At 52.0% G+C, this 22,892-nt stretch overlaps 5 protein-coding genes across 6 annotated transcripts; 3 read left to right on the top strand and 2 right to left on the bottom strand.

Moving 5' to 3' along the window:
• Window positions 1-55: 55 nt before the first annotated feature.
• On the bottom strand, window positions 56-3,789 carry PV09_00475 (uncharacterized protein). The gene is made up of 3 exons (XM_016353219.1): window positions 3,029-3,789; window positions 1,338-2,938; window positions 56-1,270 (listed from the first exon to the last, which is right to left on the bottom strand). The coding sequence occupies exons 1-3, from the start codon at window positions 3,334-3,336 to the stop codon at window positions 513-515; spliced, it is 2,667 nt and encodes an 888-aa protein (XP_016219476.1). The 5' UTR covers window positions 3,337-3,789; the 3' UTR covers window positions 56-512.
• Window positions 3,790-6,438: 2,649 nt separating this feature from the next.
• Window positions 6,439-10,452, bottom strand: PV09_00474 (uncharacterized protein). The gene is made up of 3 exons (XM_016353218.1): window positions 9,661-10,452; window positions 9,532-9,607; window positions 6,439-9,473 (listed from the first exon to the last, which is right to left on the bottom strand). The coding sequence occupies exons 1-3, from the start codon at window positions 9,950-9,952 to the stop codon at window positions 6,818-6,820; spliced, it is 3,024 nt and encodes a 1,007-aa protein (XP_016219475.1). The 5' UTR covers window positions 9,953-10,452; the 3' UTR covers window positions 6,439-6,817.
• A 677-nt stretch (window positions 10,453-11,129) lies between these two features.
• On the top strand, window positions 11,130-13,666 carry PV09_00473 (uncharacterized protein). The gene is made up of 2 exons (XM_016353217.1): window positions 11,130-12,787; window positions 12,845-13,666. Exons 1-2 carry the CDS (start codon window positions 11,164-11,166, stop codon window positions 13,291-13,293), a joined length of 2,073 nt encoding a protein of 690 aa, XP_016219474.1. The 5' UTR covers window positions 11,130-11,163; the 3' UTR covers window positions 13,294-13,666.
• Window positions 13,667-14,792: 1,126 nt separating this feature from the next.
• Window positions 14,793-17,590, top strand: PV09_00472. Of its 2 annotated transcripts, XM_016353215.1 has the most exons (11): window positions 14,793-15,016; window positions 15,070-15,123; window positions 15,177-15,520; window positions 15,573-15,742; window positions 15,795-15,885; window positions 15,939-16,215; window positions 16,268-16,357; window positions 16,405-16,535; window positions 16,699-16,723; window positions 16,887-16,995; window positions 17,057-17,590. In XM_016353215.1, exons 1-11 carry the CDS (start codon window positions 14,916-14,918, stop codon window positions 17,291-17,293), a joined length of 1,629 nt encoding a protein of 542 aa, XP_016219472.1. In that variant the 5' UTR covers window positions 14,793-14,915; the 3' UTR covers window positions 17,294-17,590. The 2 variants fall into 2 exon arrangements, with proteins under 2 accessions (XP_016219472.1, XP_016219473.1); XM_016353216.1 differs by having other exon boundaries at window positions 16,699-16,995.
• Window positions 17,591-19,744: 2,154 nt separating this feature from the next.
• PV09_00471 (uncharacterized protein) lies at window positions 19,745-22,793 on the top strand. The gene is made up of 4 exons (XM_016353214.1): window positions 19,745-19,991; window positions 20,074-20,541; window positions 20,602-20,943; window positions 21,000-22,793. Exons 2-4 carry the CDS (start codon window positions 20,169-20,171, stop codon window positions 21,623-21,625), a joined length of 1,341 nt encoding a protein of 446 aa, XP_016219471.1. The 5' UTR covers window positions 19,745-19,991; window positions 20,074-20,168; the 3' UTR covers window positions 21,626-22,793.
• The last annotated feature ends 99 nt before the right edge of the window (window positions 22,794-22,892 follow it).

Below are 22,892 nucleotides of genomic sequence, written 5' to 3'. Positions count from 1 at the left end.
CGATCAAATAGTGAAAGGAAAACAACGGAATGCACGGTAGGCGGGCAGCGATAAGCGGCATAACATAAGCCTGTGACATTATATCAAAATCGCGACTGACGAAGAGAACGCAATCTTCGCTCGCTTCGGCCGTTGCTCCGAGCATTTTTCTATCGTACATATAAATTCAAGTTTAAACTTTCAAAAAAGCAAAGAAGAATGTCTCATATCATCATGATGATGCGCGGTGTGAAAAATCTGTACACCTTCCTGAATTTGGAATGCAATCTTTAGCTGGAATGCTAATGATGAGGGGATACAACGAATATGAATTATGCCAAAAAATTACGCCGACAGTTCCTTTCGTGATGCAGATGATCAAACTGAACGATGCGATTACGCCGGAAATCGCCAACGATATGCGTCAAACAGTCGTCCAGTCCACGGGTCCTCAAACCTTGGGAAAGTTGCTAGGACGGACGACGTGAGACAAAGAACCATAATCTTTCCCCAATGTTCATACCGATTTTCGTTCATTGCCAAGTCGGGAATTGAATCTGAGGATTGTTTGGATCGTGCTGTGGGCCTTGTGGGCCAAAACTCCACATGGCATCCGGAACAAATAAGCCTGAAATTGCTCCATCCATACTCATCCCCAGCGAACCGATCCCGTAATCGAATCCATCATAACCATTTGCGTTGCCAGTGTACAGGTATGCGTTCGGGTCCATTGGGAGGTTCATGTGCGCAGCCGCTGCTGGGGCTGCGGTGTGATGATGTGCAAAATCCCAGCTTTGCGTTTGTGGATGTGAAGCCTGGGACTCGAGAATTGTAGTGCCAGTATTGCCATCCGTCTGCGGTTGTGAGACTCTGCTCGCCTGCCGCTGGTCGTTACCGCTCATCGCAACCTCGCTGAGCAAATGCAAGCCTTGCGCCGGCATGCTCGTAGTCGACTTTCTGTCTGTATCTTCTTCTTTCGCTAATTGCATCTTGGATTCCGTCACGCTTTGAGGGGTCTCCCTTCCGTTGCTCCTGCATATTCCTGCGGTGCTCTTGCTGTGCTTGATGTTTTGCCATCTTTCCTGCAAGCGCTCAATTACCCATAAAAATTTTACGTGAGGACTTAATGCGTCCTTGTCCATTACTCTCCTGAATACCTTCTGTAGTTTATCCAAATATGCTTCGACCTGCAGCTCTTCTTTCTTGATTACACTCGCCATTTCCCCGGGTGAGTTAGCTGCAATGTACAGCTTGATGATGACTACAACGGCATAGATAACCCTAACGCCCGCTATTAATCACAATTTAATATTAGCAAGACGTAGCTTTTGATGCATAGAGTTTTCGAAGATACTTACTGAAAATTACAGGGAGAACGTATATTACCTCAAAATCATAAGATAGGAAAGTATCTAGAATGTCCCGGCATGACTGCTGACATGCAGTCAGAGCGCGTATATGCTCTGGACCAAGAACTATGTCTCCTACTGCAGTCTTGAAGGTTTCCTGAATCCACGGGCCCTTGAAATCATCTACGTTGCTCTGAGAATGAAGCGCAATTTCGTGGAGGTAGAGATTTGTGACGTGCTCCGCGAGTCGTAACGCGTAGTCTTGCGTCCCAGCACCGCGGATTTCCGCCAGAGCTTTCTCGTAATGTTTGATACTGAACGTGACATTGCGGTCCGTCACGGTGTAATTGATCGCCGGGTCATCCATTGCAAACTGCGTAGCAATGTCCTCGCAGATATGAGCTATCCGTACATGCTGACAAAGCATTTTGTCGGACGGCAGCGCGTCATCGGACGTTTCCAGAATATCAATACAGTCCTTCATATATTCAGTGAACCGTACTAGAATCGGCCGTCGGAGAATCATCGTGATGCTGATGCAAAGAAAGTAGCAAACAACCCAAGCGCGCTTCGCTTCGATGCTATCATAGAAGTAGGGTATCCTCCTAGGTGGCGGTTCGCCTCCAAACCATTTCTGCTTCCACGGACTCATTCTCTTGCCAATGCCGATATCGATGGCCATGACGGCGGACATATGCACCATCTGATAGAACATGTGCTGTTCAAAGTTCGCTGGTGGCCGATACCACAGGGTTGCAACCTGCAATGCTTGAACAAGTTCCAAGCTCTTCTCGCCATGCTTCCACATGGCTTTTGCAAAGACATCGCGCAACTCCGCTTCCAATTTCTTCTGCGCCTTATCTGAGACTCCAGTACCGAACGAAGTGCTGCTTAGGATGGCTAGGAATAGAACAGGTTTCTCCTTTCGAATTTTGCTTGCTTTCGTGCCTGGAGGGAAAGGTACTGCCGGAAAGCGAGGCACGACAACGTTGACGTAACGGTCGAATAGTCGCTCGGCCGTCTCTGGATCGACAATTTCGTCAATCTTCTGATTGATATCACCATGGTCAAATGTTTCTGGCTTCTGCTGGTTGTAAATGCTTCCCTTTCCCTCAGGGTCTGAGCTCGGCGTCGGCATGAGGTTGTTTGAATCGTCTGCATTGTTCTGTATGCGATTGGTATCCAGTCGTTCTAAGCGCCTTCGTTTGTCGGAGCCCTCGTTGGGCCTTATCTCCTGCCTCTTGAGCTGCGGAGATGCCGCTTCTGTTCCTAGCAACCTGCGGTCGGCAACATATTGAGGAGAACGATGAGCAAATGGTGATTTAGCCTCAGTCGTCAACTGGTCAAGCTGTATGCCTCCTTCAAAGACTGAAGCCTCTCTTGCCGCAAGGGTTGCTGTCAGCGCATCTATCTTGCGCTCAAGCTCTGCAACCCTACCGTCTGCCTTCTTCTGTCGCTTTCGCGTCGGTGGGGTAACTATACACTGGCGCCGCGCCTTCGCGCATCGCTTGCACGGCAGGCCTGATGCCGGGTCTATTATACATTTGACCTTGAGGCCGCGGCAGGAGTCGCATGCGCGGGGCCGCTTCTCAGGAGTTTTGCCCAGTTCACTGCTTGCTCAGGTCAGAGGACTGACTGTCGAAAGAGTTGATGACAGGTTTGAAAATCAGGGCTGCGGAGAGCGTGCAGTCTGCACTTACCTTGCATTCCCATGTCCCGCATCGTCGGGATTGCCATGTTCTGGTGAGTCGTCTCCACCTACCGACTCATCGTCGCGCTCGTGTGGCTCGACGAGGTGCGGGCCCTGCAACGGCTGGTGAACGGTATGTACCTGGGCGAACGGGACCCCACTGCCGCCATGTTGGTGCTGGGCATGCGGGAAGAGGTGGTGCTGCGGATGACGAGCGTCGCTCTCACGGGCGGAGTTCGAGTAGGAATGTGAGTTGTGCCTCGGATCACGATATTGCAGCTGGGGATCGATGATGGCGTTCGCATTGGACTGTGCCATTATTGCCGGCCCATCGAGAGCTGCTGGGGCCCGCCGAAGCGCTCGTCGGTCCAGTCGGCGAGTCGAGCGTGCGATGGGGATGCCGTGTCGGGAGTCGGAACCTCAGACCAGAAGGCAGTTGGCGGACTGAAGGATGGTTGACTAGGTGTCCAACTGTGGGGGAAATCCTGGCTGCCCTACAAGTATTTTTCCGGCCACACAGCAGCAGGCGCGCGGGAAAAAAACAACGCGACCAGTTTCTGACGTCGTCGAGATGGTTGAGAAGTGATGAAACACAAGCGTATGGCCACACATATTTCCGCAGCTCAGGCTGCGACTCCACGAAGCAGACGAGGCGAGGAGCGTGAAGGGGGGTTCGGTCTATCGTGCGACAAATGTACAACTTTTTATGCGATAGGGCACAAGAACGTGAAGGAACAGCAGTTAAGAGGGGGTGGGGAAAGTATGGGCGAGTGTGTTCGGCTTCATCTCACGTCTGGCCCAACATCTGGCGAGGCGGAGGTCGCATCTGGTGGCGCCTACCCGAAGCCCCCAGTGCTCACACTGACGGTGCTGTTCGTTCCTTCCCTCCTGGTGCTCCCGGCACGAACTTGCCTTGTTGCTATTATTACGACAGCATCTGTTCGGAGCGCCGTGTTGCTGGTAAGGCGCGCGATGGCACTTTCCTTCGTTGCTGCAGGTACCGTCCTTCTGCCAGCGGCGCTGCTAACTTAGGCAAGAGCGACAACAACAGAAAGGGAATGCGCGCGGGCGGACGACCCAGCACGAGCACTGGCAGCTTCAGCGTGCCGGGCAGGCAGCTGCGATCGCTCCGCTTCTCCACTCCCAAGGCAAGTAACTACGAGGACGGACTATCGGAAAGTGCCAGGCCCGGCCCTCGCGCCTTCTCTCCTTCCCCTCTCCAGCACTCCTCCCTTTCCTCAGCCACAGCCCTACAGTTGGAACCTTAAGCTAACCGATAAAGGTGCGAACACTCCTTGCTTGCAAGTTAACTTGACTGGTCGCGGACACACTTTTATACGAAAGTCTACTGGCTACTGCGCGGGGCGGGTTCGTTGCTGCGTTAGCTCCCACTGACACAGCCACCTTTGCCTTGGTTTCTGCCGCCCTTGTTGCTTTGTACGTTCCTCATCGCAAACGCGCCTCTGCTCCTCGCGTCCAAAGGCTGGCCTCGATTGCAAACCGGCTTGTCTGACGTATCCCTATGATGCCTCAGTTGCTCATCATATTGGGGAGGTTCACGACAGGCTTGCCGTTCCCGTGCCGCAGGTCTCACGCCGTGCTGTGCTTATACGACTAGGCGAAAATCAAGGCGCGCCGCGACCGAACGTCCAAACTAACCTCCTCCCCCTATAAATAGGTCAAACGAAATGAACGACTGGAACTGGCGTTTCTGTGCTGAGCACCTCACCACCAGACTACCTGTGGCTAGCACCACGTGGGCTTTCGCTCACACTCGTTGATTTTTATCTAATAACTTACATCTGGATATTATCCTTATGATCGCGCCACAACTATTCGATCTCCACGTACTTCGTGCTTGGCAATCTCTGCAGCTGGCTGCAGAGGGGATGCGCTTGGTTCCAAATGGTTTACAGAGTGACCAAGATCCTCCCCTTATCGCAATGCCGTTTTGAAACCCATGCGACCGATCACATTGGCTAAGCTTTCCAAGGCAGGAGGCAAAAGCTTGGGCAGCCTCGAGCAGATTCTCCTGCGGTAAGGGCACAAAGTGTACCCACGCACACCTTCCTCCCCCTCTCATTCGTGATCTCGAGAGACGCAGACAAAGGATGTTCAAAAAGCCTCAAGCTCGGCATTGGCTTCTATGACACCCTTCATCCCACGCAACGGTAAGCTCACATGGTCTAGACTTCGTATCGAACGTTTGGATTTGCTCGATGCTATCATTGTTTTTCCATCAGTACCAAGGCCCAACCTGTGTATTTTGTGCTGCACGGGTAAATGACTGGGGAAGAATTGTGGTCAAGACGAGAATGTTCAAAGTGCTTCCTCTTGTTGGTATTTGGACGAAGGAACGTATGCATCAAAGATACGAATCTTTCGTGCCATCGCCCTCGCTCCTGCTTCGTTTCTTTGGTCTCCTTTGCAGCCATTGAGTTCAGGACGACTCCTAGGCATACTTCCTCCCAGCTTACTAGTCTTATCTGTGCTGGCACGCGCTTACGTTCTCGCTCAACTTAGAGTTCCAGCCGCATACGGCAACACCCGAGATGTTGACGTCTATATTGCCGTCCAAGTACGCGGCGAAAGGAAATGGCTGAATTCCTTAGTAATCTCAGGGGACCGCAGTTCCATTCTAATACTTCTTTGCAAACCTTTTCGGAAGGTTCTATCCTTCCAAGCATGTATATCTCATTCTATCCGGCTCCTCGTTTCTGACTTGGGCTCGGGTCGTGCAATCTAAGATATAAATTTCGGTTGCATAAGCTGCCACTGAGGGCCTCGATTTCTCCTGTCTCGACTTGAGTGGTTCTCATCATTTTTTTTTCATCCTTCATTTCGAATCGCCGTAGTTCTGGGTATTTCTACGTCTTCCCATCCCATGCGTAGCTTCATTTTGTGGGTGAAACAATTGTTGTTTTCTTGAGACAGCCGTACGGTTAGGAGAGCCAAGCTTCACAGTTCTATAAGAATGGATACAAACACGTTCATTATGGAAGACTCAAATGCTGGCCTCGTCATGGCCGTTACCGAAGTTGGTGGGATCACAAAAGCTCCTGTCACCATCTCAAGTTGCGGACATCTGCGGCTAGGACGCCCACACTCGTGCGTCGTGGATCTTGGATCAGATTGCTGGCGCTGTACACTTACTTCATCAGCGCGAAAACTCAAAAGCCATCGTAAGCACGCAATAAAGCTATAGGACCAAACATTTTAAGAAGGAGAAAAAAAATTTGATCATAAAGAACGTGTACTTCAACTCAGAGGCTACGTTGGAGATGCTCCGAGGAGAACGATGGGTACCAGAGCCGCAGGGTTTCCGCTCCAACAAAAAGAAGCACCGCGACTCATCAAGTTCCATTGATTCAAATGTCCACCATGGATGTCACGTTGGAAGAAGACAAGGAATCGTGAAAGTCAGGGTGAGAAATTGTTATATTGTCTATTCCTGCAGTGAAGCAGATGCAAATGTAGATGTGTCTCCACAACAGACTGAGACGATGATTATGGTAAGGTTGAAAAGAACCACGGCAATCAGAAAATCCATTGACCGCTCAATCATGTATAAACGCCTTTGCCGATGTCGTGCTCGTAAACGTCATACCTTTCGTCCGTTCGCTCCAAAAAGAGGGTCATATAACGTTCAACGCTTATTCCTTTCTATTAAAATCAGGAAAAACAACCCTTGCACCGACAAGTGCTATACTCGATGTTGCCTTTCTTAGATGCATGACTTATCTTTCGTAACTGTGAAAAAAATGAAGAGTCCAATCACCATCTGATCCGTCCTAGCTTTTTAACCTTCATTAACTTCATCAATACTTTCCCCTTGCCGGTGTTTCTGAAGTCGACTTCGGGTGCGAGGTGGAGTACGAGGACTAGATGAAGGACTCATGTTCTCTATAGAGCGTGTGATCGCTGTGTTGATAGGAGTCAGCGATGGTTTCGCTGATTCTCGAGATGGACTAATATGCTGTGTTGTTGTCTCGATGGGAGTGCTCTCTCTTAGGCTCCCAGTTCGACTAATAGATGGGGATGCGGGCGAGCTGTGATGATTCGGTGATCCAGTCGAAGATCTGCCCATATCTTCAGCATATTGTGCATTACGCAGCTGAGCACCTGCCGTGACAGGCTTGCTTAGATTGTCGTAACTGATGCGCGTATTTAGCAAGGGATACTGTCGTGAGGCTGGACGAAAGGGATCGTTCTCTCTCCTCGGTGTAGTCGTTCCGTCGACTCCATTGAAACCGTCGGTGAATTCGCTGAAGTCCCGTGTGCTCCACGACCCACGGTGCACTCTTGCTGCGTACGGAAGGCCTGTTGTCGAACGTCGCGATGACGTGCTCATAGCCCTAGACATGCGTGAGCCAGAAGCTGCTGGGTGGTTACGGTAAAATGCTTCTGTGTTTTCGACGGACACTGTCGTATCCACAGGCTCTACGGATAGGCGAGGATCTCTGGCAATTTCAGCCAAAAATTCTGGGTCTTCGTCCTCAATCTTCGGTGCGCGCCTGACGGAGTTGACGGAGAAGTACGGCCCTTTGGGCTCCTCTGGGGGCGGGGTGGGTAGAGCCGGCGGTGGCGTCCGGGGGCGGTCACGTACAGCACGATCGAGATGTTTGAAATATCGTTCGCGGTACGGATTCCATTTCTTCGGCCGTATTTCTTCACGGTAACGCATGACCGAGAAGTAGCTGGTGATAGCGCTAAGCACGATACAGATCATTAGGACGATTGTGACGATGCCCTGAATCACAATGATGACAATGCCAATCGCAGTGGTTGTGATCCTCCCGATGTTGAAGGTTACATCAAATGCGGCGGAGAGGGCAACAGTCGACACTTTACTGAAGCCAAGCAGATAAACCATGAGAACGTTAAGACGCTGGCCCTCGAAAGGTCGAATTCTGATGATGACCATGAACGCGATAAATTCGACGACCAAGAGACCAAACACCTGGACCATGGCGTAGCCAGACGCGCCTGCAAAGAAACAGGCTCGCACAAATTCATACACTGTCCAGGCTGCAAAAAACCACCACTTAGACTTGCGGTGACGCGAGGCTAGCCATCCGAACTTCTTCGTGAAGTCTTCGTCGTCATGAACAGATTTGTGGAATTCGGAATGATGCGTCGTCCACGTGGAATTCGGCGAAGTCGAAATTTTGTCGTCGGAAGCAGCAAGGTTTCCATCGACACCTAGCTTCTTCTCTTCTGTAGGCGCTGTGTCTGCACTGGCCGGCGCATTTCGTGTAGAGAAGTCTCCAGTGCGGTACCACGGAATGAAGCCAAGCACGGTAATGCGTTCGTAACGAGCACGTATCGAATCCCACGTATCGAATCTAAGCTTGTAATAGCAAGCATATCCCACAATGCCGAATATACCAGCAAAGAAGATGACAAAGACGACTGCAGCGATTGCCAAAACAGCCGTCGCACCACCGTAGCTGAATTGAAAGATAGTGTAGAACATCATGGAGAAGAACGCGATGAAGCAGGTTCGTGCGATAGCAACTGCCAAGTAACCCCAATAATGCTTTCTAAAATAATTGAAACGCTCGGTCTTCATAAGTTTGAATTGGTAGAGAACTTCAAGACCGCACTTGAAGATCAACACGCCACCCCCAACGACGAGAATCAAGATCAGGAACCAGACGAAGCCAGTGAGAAAAGCGTTTGAGGCTGGGATCTCCTCCGGATACAGGGTCCCGGGGAAACCGGAGTAGTTGCCCGGAAGTGATAGACCCGCAGGAACCAGATGGCCCATGTATTTAGTAGCGGTCACGTTGTCATTCCCAGAGGACGCACGTTTGGCCAACATGTTCTCGATTGTTCTTGACAAAGTAGGTGCGCTGTAGGAGAGAGCACGTTTGTATATTTGGTGGATATCATAACCCCCTCCAACATCCGAAGCCCAGGTATCGGTGCCGGCGGCTCCAAGCATGGAGGTGTTACCACGATGGTTGCTAGTGAGTTTATTGAACGATTCTTGCATGCTCTTGGTGTTGATGATACCAGCAGCCCAGGCATAGTTACTCCAGAACGCGGGAAGCACGCTTGGCCAGTTCATCGATAGGGCCCCCGTGAAGAAAATGTGCTGGTAAACTGAAAAGACAACCAGAACTGAGAGCGAATGCGCGTAGTGCATACGCATTGTCACAACGTCAGAACCGTATATGGCCGTGACGAAGGATGCGACGACGGCGATGAAGGCAAAAATACCCAAGATGGAGCCTATAGCTTTAGGCTGAGAAAATGTCGCTCCGTTGGTGACAACGGCAGAGTAACAAGCAATTTCGGACTGCGTGGTATTTGAGAAGATGCGGAGAATTGCTTGACCCTCAAAGTCGGGGATGGAGTATGCAATGTTCGGGATCATGGCAATGTCACTTTGCGCCAAAGGAATCTGGCCACTGGCGGTGATGCTGACATTATGTCTGACCGGGCACATGCTATATTTTCAAATTCAGCAAGTAGATCCAAGTAAATTCGAGAGCGTGGGCAAAGTACCTGTAGATATTGGCCTTGCATGGGTCGAAGGGCAGTTCAAATCGAGTCTCGCCATAGGCAAAGACGCCAATGTAAACTTTAGCTCCATTAGTAAATGGTTTAAGAGCTCGTTAAACTTGTCATTCTCACTCATCACAGCATCTCTCGTCAAGTTGGTGCTTCCTTGAATGTCAAATATTATCGTCATGTTGTCGTGATAGTATGAGGCATCAAAGCGAGTGACGTCGATCAAACTCTCGCCCAGACACGACCCGAAGTTTCCGGTGTATAGAGCAGGCTTCCGATTATCTGCCAGATAGATCTTCTGCCCATTGTTGTCCTGGTACGTAATGTACTCGGTGGTTGTCGACAACGCCACAGGCAGCAGGGCCAGGTAGAGGACAAGCGCAACCAGCGGCCGCGCCATGCACGATAATGCCATTGTCTGCAATTGAACAGACTTATGATACAACGTGTGTTGTCTGGTTGTGCCTCCTGCCTTTTGACGTTCAACTCATTTGGCGGGGTCAGCGCTGACCCAGTCGAAGCTCTGGCGCTTAGCGATGTGACGGCGGAAGCGAGGATATCGATCCAGGATATCAGCGGCAGTCACCGGATAAGACGGCGAGAGGACGAAACCCCGTCTGCGAGACGCAACCAATTTGAAACGAGACTGTAGAAAGCGAAGGACTCTGGGCCGGAAACCCGAGGAGATCACAGCGGCCGTGCTGGTCCAGGAAGTGCCGGACACGAGAGTGGTTCAAGGAAAGTCGCGGGTATTCCTATCGGGGGACTTGGTCGACGGTCACGGACACATAAGAGGAGAAACCATGGTGAAAGGGGTTCTGGCAACGACAGGAGGATGGCGAGGAAGAGTAGCACAAAAGGTCAGCCGGAGCAGACGGCGAAAGAAAAACCTGGAAAGCACAAGCTGGTCGGTGCTGGTGAATAAGGTGAAGCGGTAGTGCGGGCATTTCGTCACGATGCCTCAAACAGCGTAGCGCCGCAGCCGTGATGGCTGGACAGCCACTGGACAGCCTGCCATTGGCCTGCGTCGCCGGCGGGCGAAGTGCTTCACGCAGTCTTCTGGTCTGCGCTGGCGCGTCATGATTCTTGCACGCTCACGTCAAGGCCCGCGGGCGTCGACCCGGCTGGTAGTCGCCCGTCCCAGCACCCGGCGCGCTTGCTCGTCACCACATGGACGGGCGCCGTCACCTGAGCCAGGCGTCTGCGCGTCAACGGACGCCTGTGTCAAGCACATGCGGGGCGGATCTGCAAAGGCTTCAGCCACAGCCAGACATCTCCCACGCGCAAACTTCACCTGCGAGCGGGCAGCGACAGGGCGATTCGTTTGCAGGCCTGCGTCCCAGCCTGGCTCATCACGCTGGGCCCCGTCTCCTTGCCCATGCCATCTACTGTTCCTGGTCGTCGATCTGGAAATCTCTCGCCCTTCACTTACTCTGACAAGCGCTTCCGAGAGGTTCCGGGGTCGATTCCACCCTTCCTTCTGCCCTCTTCCGTCCTGCAAGGCCTGCCATCGTCGCTTGGGGGGACAATGGGAATGGCTGGCCTGGTGGCGGGCAGGGGCTCCCATCTCGCGCTCCAGCCTTGTTGCCTCAGCCACCCGTCACAGATGCCTAATGAGATCGATCTATGACGCCGCGTCCCCGATGCTCGTCGCCCGGCGATCGTCGCGTCTTCGTCGCCCGCCTGCGAATCGCGAGAGCAAATCATGGCGTCCGACACACGTCTGTCTCGTGGCCCATCAAGTCTTCCGTGGAGCTTTCAATGCCTCCTTCCCTATCCCAACCCCTGACGACTCTCACACGACTTCGATTCGCTCCGCTGTGGCCAGCCAGACCCTTTGTAGTTCGCCCTCTTCGGCCGTCTACTCTCTCTTTCTTACAGTTCAGTGCCATGGCGCCCAAACGCAAAGCCGCTGCTGTCACTGGCGCTGCGTACACCGACCCTTCAGGAAGCAAGGCGAACGAGCGCTCACGACGTGCCGGCCCCTCAAAGAAGATCAAGGCAACGGGCAACGGCGAGGCAAATTCCACGCTCGGCCGCCCGCGCGTCGAAGAGAAGTATGGAATCGTGCAGAGAGAGTTCTATCCGCCGGAAATGTCTAATGAACGCTGTGCAATGTACAACAACAACGAGATCCCAAAGCCCATGGAAGTTCTCGAATCGGCTATGGAGGAAACCGCCGAGGACCGAGCGAATATAAAAGTTGGCAAGGCAGTGCTGCACTGGTTCAAGAGAGACCTACGGATGCATGATAATCGCGGGCTTTCCATGGCTGCGGAGAAGGCTAGGGAAGCAAAAGTACCGTTGATCACTCTGTTTGTGGTCAGCCCACAAGACCATCAGGCCCATCTCACAAGCCCAGCACGTGTAGACTTCGAACTCCGGACATTGGCTGTCTTGAAGCGAGACCTAGACGAGCTGGACATACCGTTACAAGTGACCATAATCAATAAGCGGAAAGACGTGCCGCAGTACATTCTGCAATTCTGCCATGAACACGGAATCAGGCATGTATTCTGCAACATCGAGTACGAGGTAGACGAGCTTCGACGCGAAGCTAAGCTGACACGCCTGTGCCTTGGGAAGGGAATATCGTTTACTGCGCTGCATGACGATGTTGTGGTACCACCTGGCCGCTTGGCTTCTGGCACCGGTAAGCAGTACGCCGTGTATTCTCCGTGGTTCAGAGCGTGGATAGCCCACCTTCACGCACATCCGGATTTGCTCGAGGCATCCGAACCACCAGGGAAAAACCCAGCTCATGCTCGGAAAGAGTTCAAAGACATCTTCCAGTCGTCCATACCCTCCGCCCCTGAAAACAAGAATCTGGCACCAGAAGAGAAGGAACGATTTGAGAAGCTGTGGCCTGCCGGAGAGCACGAGGCTATGGCCAGGTTGAAGCATTTCCTCAACGAAAAAATTGGCAGATATAAGGATACCCGTAACTTTCCGGGAGCCGCAAGTACGGCCATGGTCTCAGTTCACCATGCCGTGGGAACGTTGGCGGCACGAACGAGCTGCAGGATGGCGAGGGACGCCAATAGCACAAAGAAGCTCGATGGTGGCAATGCAGGCATCGCATGTTGGATCTCTGAGGTGGCCTGGAGGGATTTCTACAAACATGTCTTGGTCAACTGGCCGTACGTTTGCATGCACAAACCGTTCAAATACGAGTATGCAAACATTGAATGGGAATATGACGATGAGCTCTTCGATCGCTGGTGCAAAGGAATGACTGGATTTCCTATCGGTAAGGCTATTTGACGGAACGTTGTGGAATGTCTCAATCTAATGTTTACCTTGGCAGTCGATGCAGCGATGCGTCAACTCAACACCATGGCCTATATGCACAATAGGTGCCGTATGATAGTCGCGTCATTTCTCGCGAAGGACCTGCTGATTGACTGGCGCTTGGGGGAGCGGTACTTCATGGAACACTTAATCGACGGCGACTTCGCGAGCAACAACGGCGGATGGGGTTTTTCAGCGTCGACAGGAGTTGATCCCCAACCGTACTTTCGAATATTCAACCCTCTGCTTCAAAGCGAGAAGTTCGACGAAGACGGCGAGTTCATACGGAAGTGGGTGCCTGAGCTCAAGGACATCAAGGGTAAGGCGATCCACGACCCGTACGGAAGGGGCGAGGGCAAGAGGGCGCAAATGAACGGCTACCCGAAACCAATTGTGGATCACAAGCAGTCTCGCGACCGGGCACTTGCACGGTACAAGGCAGGCATTGGCAGAGAAACTGCTTAATATGAAACGCTTTGCCAACAAAGTGCTGGACCGGTCTTCGGCATCACAATCTTCGCTCTCTGTGGACTCTGCCCACACCCCCCAAACGGCTCATCTGGTAGCTCAGTTTAGTAAACTGCGTCTATACGAGAAGGCTACCCCGCAAAAGCCCAAAGTGTCTTACTGTACTTCTTAGGACACGTTAGCCGCACTCAAGGTTCTTGGACTTCCTTGCTTTCCCTCAGCTTAAGGACACCATTCCGTTGGCGTCCTGTGATCGGTGACGTCGTGCCTGTGCACACCCTGTTGCGACATTGCCCGCCGTATGCAGCTTGCCAGTTTTGCTTCTTACTACAGAATCATAGCCAAACTAAGAACCTTTCTTTCTCCTTCGTCTCTTTTGTTGTCCCCTTGATCTGTGCCGTGGTCCAGCGTTGCTGCAGGTGCCCGTAACCTTAACGGCTGTTAGCACGTTGCGAACCCTAATTTGGACCGTGCAATTTACTTGAACTTCCGACCTGTCAGCTCCGAGAAATTCCCACTCCGTTGCGAGGAAGGGGAAAAAAAAGGGCGTCTGAACCTTTTTTGGGGGGCGTTCATCCAGCTTGTTGAGGTTAAGCAGCCAGCCACGTAATGGTGCATTTACAAAGCTTACCATGAGAATGCTTTTTTTTTTTCGCGTGCATAATTCTCGCTAGCAATGACCCGCCTTGGGGAGGGGGGGTTTTGGAGCGTGAGAGTGGCAACCGCGGAGATTCTTCCTCGCACGCCGAACCTTGATTTTCGTCGATCGACAGGTCTCATTGGCAGACGGTCGGGCCGATGTTTGGTCCCATCTTCTAGGCGCAGGATTAAGCTTCTCGTCTCATGAACGAGACAGGTGCGCCCTCCGTTCTTCTGCTGGCTTGCATTGACGTTGACGTACTGGACGCGGGCTACAGTGCGGTCTTGGTCCATGAGCCCATTGTGCAGGGGGGAGGTTCAGCCTTGTCGTCAAATTCGAACGAGACCTTGGCATCAACTACCTGGTCCATCAGAATGAAGCTCCATCACGAAGAACTAGCGGTTTGATCGCGAACAAGATTCTGTTTTCGACTCTCTGTGCTCATCCGTCATTGAATGGCTCGTGACCTACTCCTACGTCTTTGAAGCTCTCCAATTGACAGCAAATGCGAGCAAACTAAAGCCCCGCTCTTCGTACCCACTAGCATGCGATGAAACGCAGGAAGACATGCTTCTCGGCCGGGCTAGATGTGACTTTTAAATTGCTATAAGGCTCTTCATTGGAAGGCGCGACAAGTGGATTGGGCACCTGAGCACGCTAGCATCGACATCTTCGCGTCATTGGAAAGACGGAGCGGTAGTTCCCCATATGTGGATTCTTCGGTCTCGTGAGGCATATTCCCATTTGACGGGCCCAATGAGAGAGCATCACCAAGAATACAGATGGGCATGGATCGATGGTAGGATCGACCTTGATGGAGCTGTGTCGTCGCTTCAAAATGTATAAATGCGAGACACCTCGTCTCAGGTGAACTGGATCTCGCTCATCGCAGGGGATATCACCATCTGCGGTCTTGCATTCTAGTATCCAGAGATCCAAATCTTGTGCTGGGCAGGAATTGGGCGACTCTTCAACCTAAATGGCCAAATTCATGCTAAAGAAGCCAGAAGGCGCGGCGGGCAGCTCTTGGCCCGCCATAGTAATAGGTTTGTTCGTAGCATTTGGTGGTGTGCTGTTCGGGTGAGAAATTCAAGAAGCGCAATCACCTGATACTTGAAGTTGACAATACCCAGCTATGACACGGGTACCATATCCGGTATTCTTGCGATGCCTTACTGGCTGCACCTGTTCGTTCATTCGACACTGTCTTAAGAGCTAGTTGATGTTAACGCATGCTCAGGTTCGCAGACCCCCAGAACAATTACCAGATCACTTCGGCCCAGGACTCTCTGATTGTTTCCATCCTGAGTGCCGGGACTTTCTTCGGCGCACTCTCCGCTGCGCCAGTTGCCGACTTGATTGGTCGTCGATGGGGTTTGTTCAGCTCAGCCGGATTTGTGTTCAATCTTGGCGTGATACTTCAAATCGCTTCTACCGCGCGACCGATGTTCATAGCTGGCCGTTTCTTCGCGGGACTTGGCGTTGGGCTGGTGAGTGCCATGATTCCAATGTATCAAAGTGAGACGTCTCCAAAATGGATCCGAGGAACCATTGTCGGGGCCTATCAATTGGCCATTACCATAGGTGCGGCACATTTCAAAATGATCGCGGATGCTATAGACTAATTAGAGCGTAGGTTTGTTTCTAGCGGCTATTGTAAACAATTCCACCAAAAACCGACAAGACTCGGGGTCTTACAGAATTCCCATCGGCATACAATTTGCGTGGTCCTTGATACTCTGTACCGGGTTGCTTATCCTACCTGAGACACCACGCTTCTATATCAAGAAAGAGAGACGGGATAAGGTCGGTTGAGCCAATGTGTCTCCGTTCAAATGGCTCAAATTAACATGAATAGGCTGTCCACTCCTTATGTAGGCTCCGAAGGCTTCCTGAAGACCACGAAGCGATCCAGGAAGAAATTGCGGAAATCCAGGCCAATCATCACTGTAAGTTGAGAAACGGGCAGTCAAAGAAATGTGAATACTGAAAATGGAATCAGACGAGTTATCTCTGGGCAAATCCAGTTACGCGGATTGCTTCAAAGGAACAGTCCTCAAGCGTCTCATTACCGGATGCTCACTCCAGGCCTTGCAGCAACTTACCGGAGTCAACTTTATCTTCTATTACGGTACACAGTACTTCACAAACGCCGGGTTTCAGAATCCATTCATCATCCAAGTGATCACAAACTCGGTCAACGTCGCTTCCACTTTCCCTGGTCTATACCTAGTGGAAAAGATGGGTCGTAGAAATTTGCTCCTAATGGGAGCCATTGGGTGAGTCTACTCTTAAGGATTTCTCTCAGAGTTTGCTAATGTTTGCCTTAAGGATGTGTGTCTGCCAGTACATCGTCGCAATCACCGGAACTGCTGCGTCCTTCTCAAACCTTCCTGCGCAGAAGGCTGCTATCGCATTCGTGTAGGACATCCTATTTGCGTTCAATACCAGTGCTGATATCGTAACAGCTGCATTTATATCTTTTTCTTTGCGAGCTCCTGGGGCCCCGTTGCCTGGGTCGTCACCGGCGAACTCTTCCCTCTCAAGGTACGAGCAAAGTGCTTGAGCATGACGACAGCCTCTAATTGGCTTCTCAATTGTAAGTAATAGTCCTCAAGTGCACTGGTCGTGCCTCCTTCCATATGCCTTGAATTCCAGATCTCGCTTTTGCAAACGAATCTGTGGATCATGACATTACGCAAGATTAGTGCTATCCGTCCTTTTACGTTCCAGTTGCACAGAGTTAACATTTTCTTTGTTAGGGGCCATTGCATACTCTACACCATAGTAAGCGTGGGCTCACAAGTGCGACTAGCATGACACTCTGCAAGCTACCCTTTGCTCCGGTAATGAAAGCTTCAAGAAGCGGTGCAAGGCTACTTTGCAGCGTAGAATACAACGCACAAAGATCACCAAGTATGATTACAACTCCGCTAATTTGACGTTATAGTTTGGTGAATAAGGGTCATGCAAACTTGCAATCAAAGGTGTTCTTCATTTGGGCCACCTTCTGCTTCGTCTGTATCGCCTTTGTTTACTTCATGATCTATGAGACCAAGGTAAGTAAAATACGTAGAGGAATTACACCATTCGTCTTCGCAATTAACAGAAACGCTTTAGGGTCTCACTCTTGAAGAAGTTGATGAGCTGTACGGTATCGTTGGCAAGGCCTGGCAGAGCAAGAAATTCCGTCCGGCAGTGCGCTTTGCGGAGGTTGAAAGGGAGGGTCTTGACAGACACAGAGGCGCTAGTCTCGCTGACATTGCGGCTGAGCAGGTGAGAAGACGGTCCAGTGTCGCCGCTCCCGACGGCAAGGACAGTCATGTTCACCATGGTGAAAACGAGAAAATTGTTTAACAGGGAAAGGGCTTGCCCAAAACGTGGGACTACGATGCCAGTGCATGTAGCGTAACGTCTGTGATCAGGGCAAATATGTATTTCTAAATTTGACAATGGCATTTGATGAGAAGCAAAGTGGAGGTGAGTTGGATTTGAGGAGTGCGCCAATTCTTAGTGCGAGTATAGGTGTCGCCGTGTATATATGACTAGCGAATCTTACTTTCGCGTGGGAATCTCGTAACCCTTTCCTCTTTGGATTCGCTTGCGTTAGTTTAGGAGATCCTCTGTATATCATATGCTTTAGCTTTTGGGAAAGCTTTAAATTTTTTTCTTTTTTTTTCATCGTTACCAGCAGCGTAGAAATGTTACGCTCGAATGTTGTTTTGCATATCCCGATATATCTCTGGCCAATCATCGCGCAAGGGTGGTAAGAATTAGGCCCCTGCTTAGCAATATTGCATGTTGCATGTTGCATAACAGGCGCTAGGGATGAGCAGCTTGGAAACGATCGGTATTGGAGTTGGCCGACGACACTCGGTTGACCACTTAGCTCACGGCTGTTTTACTGAAAGTGGAGAACGCTCCCTGATGTCGCACAGCAGAATCTGTGTGTTCATTCGCAGATATATATCTCCGGAGGCGATCGACTGGAACTCCACAAGACAAGACTCGTCAACATCGGCTGCTGCTCGATCTGACGGACCGAGTTGGTAATTCGCTTAAACTTGCCGTATTGGCACAATGTCGGGCTCCAGAAGCGACCCAAGGAGCATGATTGGTGTGTGAAGGAAGAGCTGACAGGAATGCCGAAAGGTTCGCGGAGTCGATGATTGGCCACAGTGTCACAGTGACAGGCAACGTGTAGGTTTTAATTCAGCCTCTTACGAAGTGGAGATTCAGGACGACAGAGATGACCGTTGTAAGCGGCGCAGCTAGCATGATTTAGAACCCAACGCCGTTGTTACTTGCGTCAACCAGCCTCGCAATCAGGCGAGCTCGGTTTCGAAACCGAACGAGCTCAGAACGTTCGCAGTCGTGGTGATAGCGTGAAGATGATTTGGCTGCGACCTTTCATCACTGGCGATCAGTCCACTTCATTGACATGAGACATGGTGGCTGAATCTACGCTGACCGTGGCGGCCAGCGTCCCTAGAGCGATCGGACGCCTTCGATCCGTGCGTCTTGCTGGGGAGTTTCAACATCGCGCTGAGACTGTCAAGACATCCGAACGCTGATCGGGCTGGGATTTCCTGGCCTTGGCCGGATGTTTAAAGAGCGCAGCGGGGAATGGAAGAGACGACAGCACGCCTGGCAGCCCGCTCGAAGAGAGCGGCGGTTGGCGTTCATTGGGCAGGGCGTGGAGGGGAGCGCGATGGTTAGCGGGACGATTCCTAAGGATTAGGCGTCGTGTAGCGCGAGGCCCTAAGCAAAAAGCCGTTAACGATCAGGATCCGAAAAGCAAAAAAGCCTGCATCCAGGGAAAAGGTTGGCGGTCCACCAATCACATGAAAATCCAAGAGGCCATTTCTTTTCGTTACCATGCAGGCGGCCAATTTTGGGCGGCTTGCTCAGACCGGCTCGCTGGAAGAGCCGCGGCCTGTCAGTCGGTGGGCGGAGGCAGCACGGCCTGGCGAGCGACGCACACAACAATCGTCGTCATGAAAGAACATTCCAGGGACGACGGCCCCGGTTGAGGATCGAGGACCGCATGCTTGTCCGGATGTTTCCGTCTCGCGCGTGCATCGCAACGAAGGACGTTGACCACAGCCGTTTTGCTGGAGGCAAGGCCAGGCCCAACCGCAACCCTAACGGAGCCGGGCGCCCGCAACCCACACACGCGCCCGCGGCTCACGCTGTTCTCGCCCTCGGCCTCCGCCCCTGGTGCCGCCCGCCGTCTGCCTGCCCGGCCGCGCTGGCGAGCAGGCCGGCGCCGGTGCGGTACGCAGCACGCAGCAGCGGTCGCCAACTGGCTGTCGCGTGGTGTGTGGAGAAGAGGTTGCGCCAGCACGCCCGCGGTGGAGGGCGCCCAAACGGGTCTAATTTGGGATTGATATTTCAGGGTCAAAGGACCGCTGAACGCCTGCATACGGGTGCGTGCTTCGGCGAGTAGGGAGCAGAGAACCGCGTCTGACCATAGCGCTGCCCATCATTTCCATGACATGAGAGCGCAGGAGGCTAACATCGTCGCTCAGTCCTGCCCACATTTGCTAAGATCCGCAGGCGGCGCTGCTAGCTGAAGAGCCGACAAGGATGGCGGGCAGATGCTCCACGAGGAGATGCCTCAGCGCGAGATGGCGTTGACAGTCGTTTGCCACGATACCCTTTTCGAATGCAACGTTCCTGCGCGCTGATCGCTCCTCAGCAGGCCTTTCTTTTGCCCCAGTGTGGCTGCTGCGTACATTGATGAGGGGCGTAACTGGAACCATGGTGACTTTTACATATGGCCGGAGTAGTCGTCTTGTTTCTCGTCTCCCACCGTACAGCACGCGTGCTCGCTCCCCGTCCCTCTCTGCTGTCAGCCGTCTGTCTTCGTCTCCACGTCCCATCCCGCTAGCCTGCTCTCCCGAGGACCGCTCTCCCTATTGGTATCCATGGCTGGAGCTCAGAGAGCCTAGAATCCAACCTTTACAGATGCGACCTCTTTTCCTTCCTCCTTCTCCATCTTTGCTTCCGTGAACCATCCCCCTTCCCTTCGTTCGCTTCTTTGCTTGCTGCTGTGAGTCTCGAATCCTACCCTTGGCGCTGGCCCTGACCGCAGCCGTTCTCCAGTAATCCTCCGCCGTTCTGACTTTTATCAGTTCTAGACCCACGGCGACCGCGAGTTTGATATGTGCTGGCGGGCTTTGGAGGACTTTTTTTCGCCCACCCTCTAACGTTTCTGATCTCATTTCCTATGGCCGTCGTCACAGAGCAGCGAAACAGACCAGATAGAGTGGCGAAAGATCCATTCTTGAGCGCGCGCTCTCGTGAAGACCATATTCTCAGGAAGAACATGTCGTATCCCATGCCCTCACAGCCGCCTGGTGCGAACGATCAAATCACCATCGCCTCAAATGATGAAGATCGTTTCGTTGTACCACATGGTGCCATTGACCGAGACGGATTGAAGAAACGGAAAGCGTCAAAGTCAAGGCCGAACGACCTTCGTCGCTCAGCATCGACCCCCCACCTTGGCAAAACGAGCCAAAGTGACGCTGGAGTGATGTCGCCTACGAATGAGAAGAAACGAAACAAACTCGGTTACCACCGGAGTAGTATTGCTTGCAGTAAGGCGACCGCTACCTCCAGCAAAAAGCCTTGGAATGGAGGTAATAATCTGGTCGCAGGTCATTGTCGACGGCGAAAAATTCGATGCCAACTCCCCATACCAGAGGATGCGCAGGGAAGGTGCACGAATTGCATTCGTCTGAAGAAAGAGTGCAATTTTTATCCGGTCGATCAAGCTCCTTCGGCTGACAGCAGAGCCGCGCATCCTGTTCGAAAAGACACCGCCTTGTCCGGTGCGCCTTCAGCATCTTCGCAATCCTCGCCGCACCTTTCTGGCGTCTCGCTCCCTGGGTCTGTCGCCGACGAAGCGGCTCATGTGCAGCTTCACTCGCCAAAGGCGGATGCAGAGTCTCAATCACATCAAGAAAGCGCCGGCTACGGGATCCCTGTGGGCACCGAAGGTGTGTACACATGCTTTCTCAGCGATTTTCATGCTCTGACTGACCGCGAAACACAGCCAGCGCCCAGAACGTACCGTTTCAATTCGCAAAGTTTGGGGGAGGAGCGTGGAACGACCCCCAGCAAGGTCTTACTCAGTATCCGCAGCAGCATCGTGCCTCCATTGCGGATCCCCAGTACTGGTCCGTCAACAGCACGCCAACTACAAGTCATTACAGCCACGATTCCGCAATGTCGTTCAATCCTACTACGCCAACAGCGTTCGCTACTCCAAATTTCGCATACACCAACGCTGGCAATGTCCCCTTTGTTCCCGCACGATCCTTGTCGTTTGGTCAGATAGAAGGGATGCCCCAGGCTTTTGGATATCAGAGTGTTCAGTATGGACATCAAGAGACACATCCGGGGTACGCAATTGCGTCGCAACAGCATTTTGCTCAGCCTGGTGCTCCTCAGCAAGCTCAAGGCAATATTCCGCAAGCAAATGGCCCTTCAGAAGCTACACCGAGAGGCTGGACAACTGCACCGTCCGTACAGGCTCCGTTGCCCTCCAATGCTCCCTATCAGCCATCAAATATGACCACGTATTATCCTTCGCAGCAAGCCATGGACGTCTACAACGGTCGTACCAATCCCACTTATCATTCGACGCAGTTCTATCCCGTTGCAACAAATCCTGGATGAAAAATTTGACAGCTTCCCATTCACGATCGACATCCCTTTAGGAAAGAGAAAAGTTTCGTTATTTAGGAGGGCCTTACCAACGTTTACGTCGGAACGAGTGCCATAAAACTTTCCACAGATTTACAAGGGTTGCCGGGCCTCAGAAGCAATGGCCACAACGCGAAGAAACTGCAGCACAGACGGAACTCTTCCTTGTTTTGGACCGTCTCACAATTGCGAATATGATGCATGCAAGGCTGGGCAAATTACAGAACGCTGAAGATGCACAGTCCGTCTGGAATAGGCGTAGCCATGCGATTGAAAGACTCTTACCGGGTCTCGTGTCGTAACAATGCATGGGGGATGTTCGATTTCAGGCCCGTGGCCTGAAGAAACTCTTTTCTCAGATTTTGCCTCCGGTCCTGACGCAGATGCAAGACACTTCAAAATCCAGCATTTTAGCAACTATGGCCAGCTATTTGATCAGTATGACGACGACTGCTGTCACACTAGTCCGACCTGCCTATTTAGCGAAGAAGTTCTGAACTATCTTCATCTTGACAGAGTAGCTATGCAAGCTAAGACACCAACTTTCTGTCTATCCTGTTTCCCTTCTCACGTAGCCCACGGTCGCTAGGGCCACATGTGGTCAGCGCTTCAATTTAGACTTAGCAATTATCTCAAGAAATCTCAAGAAAGCTCATGTTTTGGTCACAAAAGCAACAAAATCGCTCACAATCTCGTCAAAGCATTGCATGGCGCAGGATTCAGGAGACTGAACGCATGGCGTTCTAGCGTTAGAGGCACAGTCTGCCTGCCAGTATGGGCAACGTGGAGCCGAGCAACCATGATCTGGATATTCTGTCGATCCCACGCTTCCTGTGACGGACTAGCAACGGGTGGTCCGTGAGCAAGGCACAGAGAATTTAGAGTGGCGTTGTGTGGGTGTTTCAGCCATCTCAGAAGCCATCGCGCTGCTTAGAAGGACAGTTGAACGCTGTGGCGCGTTCATATAGGGGGTTTCTGTACATAAACTTCTAACAAAACGTATGGTTGTGTGGAACCGCCGGTTGAAGCCGGTGACAAGACCGCAGGCTTTAAAAGCAAAACACACTTGCATCCTCTCATCGAGGGCGCCCAGCAAGATGGGGCAGCTTGTGATCCGGAAGTCTTTGCGAGTTTACCCGTGGCAACACGCAGAATACGAGATGCTTCGGGCTGTCAAATACACGTGGAGGTAACGTGTACCCACGCCATCACGGAGCTAGTTAGCCTAGCTTTGCGCATT

Source organism: Verruconis gallopava, assembly GCF_000836295.1.
Source record: "Verruconis gallopava strain CBS 43764 unplaced genomic scaffold supercont1.1, whole genome shotgun sequence".
Taxonomy (NCBI): domain Eukaryota; kingdom Fungi; phylum Ascomycota; class Dothideomycetes; order Venturiales; family Sympoventuriaceae; genus Verruconis; species Verruconis gallopava.
Note: the sequence above shows the minus strand (reverse complement) of the source record. Positions and strands in the feature narration are given on the sequence as shown.

Coding starts and splice junctions, on each gene's coding strand:
- PV09_00475 (XM_016353219.1), bottom strand. CDS start 3,336: ATGGCACAGTCCAATGCGAACGCCATCATCGATCCCCAGCTGCAATAT. Junction 2,939..3,028: donor GCGGGACATGGGAATGCAAG/GTAAGTGCAGAC, acceptor CTGAGCAAGCAG/TGAACTGGGCAAAACTCCTG. Junction 1,271..1,337: donor CGTTCTCCCTGTAATTTTCA/GTAAGTATCTTC, acceptor TGTGATTAATAG/CGGGCGTTAGGGTTATCTAT.
- PV09_00474 (XM_016353218.1), bottom strand. CDS start 9,952: ATGGCATTATCGTGCATGGCGCGGCCGCTGGTTGCGCTTGTCCTCTAC. Junction 9,608..9,660: donor GACGAGAGATGCTGTGATGA/GTGAGAATGACA, acceptor ATGGAGCTAAAG/TTTACATTGGCGTCTTTGCC. Junction 9,474..9,531: donor TGCAAGGCCAATATCTACAG/GTACTTTGCCCA, acceptor TTGAAAATATAG/CATGTGCCCGGTCAGACATA.
- PV09_00473 (XM_016353217.1), top strand. CDS start 11,164: ATGACGCCGCGTCCCCGATGCTCGTCGCCCGGCGATCGTCGCGTCTTC. Junction 12,788..12,844: donor AATGACTGGATTTCCTATCG/GTAAGGCTATTT, acceptor TTACCTTGGCAG/TCGATGCAGCGATGCGTCAA.
- PV09_00472 (XM_016353215.1), top strand. CDS start 14,916: ATGGCCAAATTCATGCTAAAGAAGCCAGAAGGCGCGGCGGGCAGCTCT. Junction 15,743..15,794: donor AGAAAGAGAGACGGGATAAG/GTCGGTTGAGCC, acceptor TAACATGAATAG/GCTGTCCACTCCTTATGTAG. Junction 16,216..16,267: donor CTCCTAATGGGAGCCATTGG/GTGAGTCTACTC, acceptor GTTTGCCTTAAG/GATGTGTGTCTGCCAGTACA.
- PV09_00471 (XM_016353214.1), top strand. CDS start 20,169: ATGGCCGTCGTCACAGAGCAGCGAAACAGACCAGATAGAGTGGCGAAA. Junction 20,542..20,601: donor CCGGAGTAGTATTGCTTGCA/GTAAGGCGACCG, acceptor ATCTGGTCGCAG/GTCATTGTCGACGGCGAAAA. Junction 20,944..20,999: donor GATCCCTGTGGGCACCGAAG/GTGTGTACACAT, acceptor CGCGAAACACAG/CCAGCGCCCAGAACGTACCG.